A 7,669-nucleotide genomic window follows, 5' to 3' on the forward strand; every position below is an offset into this window, starting at 1 on the left:
GTTATTTCAGTATGTTAATTTTATTATAATAACTTTCCACTGAGGGCGATATATATAATAGGCTTGCTAGGCGATTTCCTATAAATAACTTCCTTAAATGGCTTTATCCACTAGTTATTCTTCGTTTTGCCAGATACAACAATAAACACACACATTTCCTTACCTTATCAGTGTATGAATAGCTGCTAATTAACTAGAATTAAATCATATCAAATAATTTAAAAACAATTATTGTATTTAACCTTTGGTTGAGTTATGATAAACAACAATTTAATTTCTTTTGCTTACCTTGCAGTAGAGAAAAAAAAAGTTATAAAATCAGTTCCTACGACAACAGTTCATTCGCCTCAATTGTATAATAAGTCTAAATAACAACTTGTATTAGTTTTTCTACTTTTATTTTTTGTAAAAATAAAATGACTTGACAAATCAGCTTATAAATATTGTTGAGTCTGTCTGCTCTTTCAGACTTCAGTTCTTTTGTCAGTAGGTGCCGTCACTTGCACGCGCTACTACCTGATTCGCAATAATTCTTTAAAAATCACATGACTGAAATGCCCTCGGTGTGAATAGAAACTGACGTGTAAAATGACCACGTGCTGTGTAATAAAAGTTTGAAGATTTCCCACGTGCACTAAGAGTGAAAATGACTAACGCATTTTAGCCAAAACAACAAAGAAATATCCATTCTATCAAGGTGGTGCAAGAGTTTATTGTTAATTCTAATGTTTCATTACTTAGGACAGTTTACAGGCTTGTAAAATTTTACAGCTTATGCCTAGGACATCAGATTACAGCTAATAACAAAGTAAAACATGAAAAATCGAATTCAAAACTTTATATTTAACATACGAAAAAATAAATAAAAAACCAACTGCAAGTAAGTAATGCTGTAACTTAAAACCGTCCACATGTACCAGAAGGTACTAAGCCTAACATAGCATGTACGTGTGCTTCTCGTTGTGTTAAGCCTTAATTATCTAGTGCCCTTTATAGTTACTTTATGTTAACAATTTTCAAAATTAGTGCAATATATATTAGAAAAAAACAAAAGTGTAAACTTGTGCTACCTGCTCCTCGTGCTACGTACTTGCGAAGTCGCTCACTGAGCCGACACCAGTGGTCGCTTGGAGTCAGTCTACGTACTTGTGATCGTACAGATGGAACAAATGGAGAGTCATTATATCGAGAACGTACAGTCGAGCTAGTGCTTTCAGAAATGGAAAGAAATGAGTTTATATATGCTCAGATTTTCCTCGAAAGACGATTTCATTGTCCGAGATGTTGACCAGACATTATTATGACCAAGTGGAATGGCCGTCACAACAGGGCATTCAACGTCGGGAATTCAAATACCCGCCGTCTAGACAGCATCAACCCTTTGAACCCAGACAACGCTTCAGTTGGTAGTACGGTCAGTGTGGTAACACACTCCCGACAATACAGTTGCAGGAAGGTTACCTGAAAAGCGCTTCTGTTCACAGTAAAGTCGAGACAGAACACCATAAAAAAAAAGAAAGAAAACTTATACCAACTGTTGGTTCTAAGTTTGTGCGTCAATATGTTTGTGAAGTAGGTTTGATAGATGGTGTTGACGAAATTCATGGTTTTGGAACAAGCTAGCCGTTCTCTTATCGGACGTAGGCCTAATGGCTGGCACCGCTAACAGATTTTAGGCTAACCGTTATGTATTACAAGTAGACTGAAAAGTCGTATAAGAACATTTGGCAAACACTACGTCACACAGATAAAAGAAAAGAACCAAACAACACATGTACCCCTCCACGGCGTGCCACAAGTTGGTAAGATTATAAATATATACTTAACTTTCACTCAATGTTTTGTATAGCACACAAGTATGTAAATATATACTAATTTGTATTGACACAACACGTGGAATATGTATATTAGAGATCTGTTATAACCCTCTGTGTATAAACTAGTTATGTTTGTTTGAGTGTGTATAGCCTCTTAATAACAAAATCATGTGTTTGTGCTTAAATTATTTTGTAAAGTGCTTCATATGCCATGTACAGACGCACATTTTGCAAGGTCCAACAACTCCTGTAACGTAGTGAAAATCGTGACCACTGAGCGTGTTTTAAATACTGACAATTTACGTAAGTTACCGCCATAATACAATATATTATTGTCAGCGTGTTATTATGGATAATTATCATAAGCCTACGAATTAATAATTGATATTTATACGAAGATTTATGACATTAAAAACGTCTTGGATTCACCATAACAACAAAGATTGTTGTACAACGTTTAGTAAGCACAGTGGTTCAGCGTTATCAGTTTTTACCTAATTCCGATAACGTAGACTTTAATCTCTGCTTCTCCCTAAATGTTACAACGTGTTAAGTTTGTTATTCAAGTATTTCAAGGCAATACACGATACACTTTCATATCTTCTGGTAGCTCAGTAGTAATTAGAACGTTTTAACTGAAGTCTCTGTACGATTAAAGTGGAGTAATGGGTGAATGGCACTTTCTGTAAGTGAGCCTAGATTAAGATGGAACTTGTCAAAGTCTTCACGTTAGACAACTTTGATCATTGAGCCCATAGTGTTTTCATCGAACTTTATGCAATGAATTAGCACGTTGTTCTTATTCTGTGTTAGAAAGTTTAGGGCGGAACAAAAAAAGGATGTTTCTTAAAAAACAAAATACCATTAACAACGATGGAAGGTTGACTAACCTATTACCTTCTTCGTCGTTCCCTATCTAGCCTCCCCCTCCCCAAAGTGGCACAGTATGGATATTGCTCTTGGTTTTTGTTCTGAACAACAAACAAACAACAAACAAACGAATAACTGTTTAGATGAACGTAATTATTTCAAATTCGATGACGATGAACCCACTTTTGAGACTAAAAATGCTTGGAGACGGCTTGAATGGGTAATGAAGAAAAACTTTAATATTGCTGTTATGTTAAACTTATATTAAAGTTTTTTTTTTCTCCATTACTCATTCAAGCCGTCTCCAAGAATTATTAATGTAAGTATTTGTTTTTAATGTTACGTGACACAGCTAATTAAAACTGTAAATTCATGTAGACGTCTCCTTATTTGGGGGTGGAGGTATGATAAACTTTGGAAATATTTGGTGTATTAGAAAACTTGTAGGATCTTCTAAGATTTTATTGTAAATTTAATTGTGTTTTTCACAGGTAAAAAACAAATAATGTTTAAAGTTTCCATTTAAAATATAATTTTGAAACTAGTTACAAAAAAGGTCATGACTAAATAAAATGAAGCTTATGATTTACTAATACAATCAGAGTTCCGATAACTAAAATAAATAAACGCCTTATTAAGAATGCAGTTTGAGCGCTTGAGAATTATCACCCTTAAATACATCTCTTGGTTAAAATTGTAAAAATAATATGGAGTCAAAACTTCAAAGCGATTATTTTTCGCACAAAATAAAGTCTAATATAAAACTATGTTAAATGACGTAAAACCTGACTGGTGCTTTCTAATACATCATATTATTATACAGGATCCAAATAGATAAAACATATTATTTAAACCACCTCTCACTGTCTGAGTGGTTGGTTGTATTCAGGCCTAATAATCATACACTAGGGATGAAGTAATACAAGTTCTGAACTTACCGACTTCACAATTTATCTGAGATGTAAGTAAAACCTAATAACCAAGATTATTGGGTGTGGTCACGGCCGTTACGTTTCTTTGTGAGAGTTATCGCTTTTCAGCACTTTTCATTTAAATCTTAACCACTACAGTAGGACTAGAAATAAAACAAATATTCCAGCGTTTCGCTGTAAAATTCTATTTATGGATCCTTACAGACCATACCGACATAGCCTGTAACAGGAAAACGAAAAATAGATGAGATGAACAAGTTTGATCCTTACAGACCATACCGACATAGCCTGTAAAAGGAAAACGAAAAATGGATGAGATGAACAAGTTTAATATTTAAATCAATTTAAATCTCTTTTTTTTTTCTCCATTCTCCTTGTCATTTCCAGATTTAAGCTATGTTGTAACAATATAAGTATCACTTGATAAAGCGAAACGATGGATTTTATGTATGTTTTTATTCCATTCTCCTTGTCATTTTCAGTTTTTGGCTGTGTTATTATGGTATAACTACAAATTGATACAGCGAAACGTTCAGATTTTAAATGTATTCGTAGTGTAATTTTCTGTTATGATATAACTATATCTTGATAAAGCTGATACATCGAAATGTTGGAATTTGAATATTTTTTGTACGTTTTTCTGCTATGGCTATGGTGATATGGTATAATTATTCACTGATAAAGTTGATACAGCGAAACGTTGGAATTTTAAATCTGTTCTTCACTTTTCGGCTATGTTGTTATGGTTTAACTATCCTTGATAAAGCTGATACATCGAGATGTTGGAATTTTAAATCTTGTCTATGTGTAAGTTTCTGCTATGACTATAATGATATGCTATAACTATTCACTAATAAAGTTGATACAGCGAAACGTTGGAATTTCAAATATGTTCTTGTAAATTTTCACTTATGGCTATGATGATGTGACATAGCTATGTACTGATAAAGTAGATACAGCGAAACGTTGGATTTTAAATCTGTTCTTGTAATTTTCACTTATGGCTATGATGATGTGACATAGCTACGTACTGATAAAGTTGATACAGCGAAACGTTGAGAACGAAATTATTTTTTTTCTGGTGATTAGTCATAGATGTTTGTTTTTGTTTTTAATTATGCACAAAGCTACACAAAGGCTATCTGTGCTCTGCCCACCACGGGTATCGAAACCCGGTTTCTAGCGTTGTAAGTCCGCAGATATACCGCTGTGCCACTGGGGGGGGGGGCAGTCATAGATGTAATAACAATTACAATCTCTGGTGTTTTCCATTACAACAATAGAAAAATGAAAAACAATATATTAAACTTTCAATGAAAAGTGTATCACCAACACTAGGTCGAGAAAAATTAAAATAAAACTCTTATAAAATGTTACTCGAAACGTTTACCTGCCAGTTTTTAAATGGTATTATAACCTGATATTTTTTCTCGGTAATAAAAGTTTCATTCTGATTATTACGCTGAGATTTTACATGTTAACTAACACTTGTGCTGAGAGAAAAACTGGATACAAAACTCGTCTAAGCCTACTGTATTTGGAGTAAGATAGTTATTTCCATAGTAATTGAGAATAAAAGCATAATTGTGACGTTTAGAAATCAAATAAAAAGTAATTTTATTCTGTATTAAAAACTTTAAAATTTCTCCACAGTAAAATTCCCTCTTCTGATAAGTAGAAAAATAACCGTGTTTCGTTTTACTACTTGCTGAAGCCTTGTTAACGTATTAAAATAGTACGGAACAACCCAACAAACCATTTTCAATATTAATTTATAAATACAATAACTTCAATCTTTACAGTGGGTTAGTTCATATTTTAATAATTACAACGTTTCGATCCAGAGTTTTAAATGTTATTCTTATCTGATGATGACTCAATACTATGGATCGAAACGTTGTAATTACTAAAATGAGAAACTGTCTACTGTAAAGGTCGTTGTTATTGTATTTTATAATGAATTATTCAGTTCATTAGATTCCCCGCTGAACAACAATTTCAATATTACTGTTGTTGTTTCCTGTTTTTATCCGAAATAACAGTTTTGAAATAATTTACAAATTCTCCCAACAATGTTTATTTCAGGCCTTGTTGGAACAATTAGTAAATCATTTCTATAGCTATAAAGATGTAGTCGTTTAATAAAAGTTTTAATTAACATTTGCGTATCTTTTATTTTACTTGAAATCAATAAAATGTTTCAGTCATTGGAGAAGAATTGAAATATAATAATAATAATTCTGGAATCGGACGTAAAGTGGCCTCTACGAGTAGAAACCAAAATTCTCAAAACTGCCTCATTAGACTTAAAGGCTTCTCGTGTGAATCTCGTTTGTTCGAGGTTTGTATTTCGTTCAGAATCACTTGGTTCAGACAAGTTCGTAAAACCTGGGTTTCGCACTAAGCGATAGTCTGAGTAACTGTATTCAATATTTTTTATCAAAACTAGTATTAAACGCAGTTTTTCTCATAACATTAACAGTGCCAACCATCGCGTGCCTAAAAATATTGGGTACTGTATAGGTAGATTGTAAACATTACGCGTAAATAAATTCTCAATTTAAGATATGAAAATATAAAGATTCTGACAGAAGTAAAGCGAAGGAAAACTAGTTATTGCATTATCAAGAACAACGAAAACATTTTGGCGCGAATAGATCAATACTCCGACATGTTTCAAGTTAACACAGTTTCTGAATAAGCAACGTTAATGTCACAATATATTTTATTTCTCAATTGTTAGTTGAATAAATAAAACGTACTACTGTTGACCTGGATACCGACCGGTGAAATTAATGAAGAATAGGAAAAACAGAAAAGTTAAAGCATTGTAGTGTTTTGCTATCTATATATTGGCACCAAGCTTTGTCAAAATAGTTTAAAATAGCTTTTATTCAACACATCGTTCTTCTATTTTATCTTTAACTTCAACACCAACATGATCACTGATATGATACTATCTTCAGTCTAGGAAACTGATGAAAAACAGCAACTTTACTGCAGAGTGAGTGACCTTTGAAGTTACGAAAGGGTGTAATTTTACAGATAATTTTATTTTCCTTTCTATAATTCCTAATCATAGTTTTCACCGGTTTCGTAACTTCAAAAATCACTCACTCTACAGGATGTAATTTTACAGATAATTTTATTTTCCTTTCTGTAATTCCTAATCATAGTTTTCACCGTTGTTTATATCCAACTGTTATTCAGTTGGAAGGTTTGTTGGAATTATGCAACAGTGAAATTATAAAAAGAAAATTAAAATTACATGTAAAATTATATTCTCAAGATGACCTTTGAAGTCATCACGAAATCGGAATAAACAATAATATAGAATTGTTCTTGGTGTTTTGTTATTTGTATCCATGGGTTGAAAGTTGTGTGGGTTTTGGTTATATTTGTATGTTTTAACCCCAAATTGTTTCTTATTGGATCTACAAAGAGTTTTTTGAATGTAAGGTAGCCAAAGGTTTGACCACAAAACAGAGAAACGCACAGTGTGATGTAAACCATAAACTGTCTGTAGCACAAAAATATTCCGTCTATGAAATTCTTTGTTCTCCTAATGTGTTTCTTTTTTATTCGATCTAAAATAAACAGTCGTTGAAAACATTTCAAAAGTTTGGTTCTTATTTACTTCGTTACCACAAATCACACGTGATTGGTGATAAAACCTGCGCGTGATTGGTGAAATAGAGGAAACATGTAAAACTGTAATAAATTCTATATGGAAACACTGTATATATTGAGAGACAAGAGGAAACATAAAACTGTAATAAATTCTATATAGAAACACTGTATATACTGAGAGACAAGAGGAAACATAAAACTGTAATAAATTCTATATGGAAACACTGTATATACTGAGAGACAAGAGGAAACATAAAACTGTAATAAATTCTATATGGAAACACTGTATATATACTGAGAGACAAGAGGAAACATATAAAACTGTAATAAATCCTATATAGAAACACTGTATATACTGAGAGACAAGAGGAAACATAAAACTGTAATAAATTCTATATGGAAACACTGTATATATACTGA

The 7,669-nt window shown here is 32.4% G+C and overlaps 1 protein-coding gene across 1 annotated transcript in view; it reads left to right on the forward strand.

Annotated features, from left to right (window-relative positions):
* Positions 1–290: 290 nt before the first annotated feature.
* Positions 291–7,669, forward strand: part of LOC106470908 (NGFI-A-binding protein homolog) — a gene marked incomplete at its 3' end in the record, with an annotated part of 67,477 nt that continues 60,098 nt past the window's right edge. Inside the window, exon 1 of the mRNA XM_022399542.1 lies at positions 291–1,802. Coding sequence (XP_022255250.1) covers positions 1,773–1,802 — 30 coding nt within the window. The remainder of the gene's footprint in view (positions 1,803–7,669) is intronic.

This window comes from Limulus polyphemus, unplaced genomic scaffold (assembly GCF_000517525.1).
Source record: "Limulus polyphemus unplaced genomic scaffold, Limulus_polyphemus-2.1.2 Scaffold4283, whole genome shotgun sequence".
NCBI classification, from domain to species: Eukaryota; Metazoa; Arthropoda; class Merostomata; order Xiphosura; family Limulidae; genus Limulus; species Limulus polyphemus.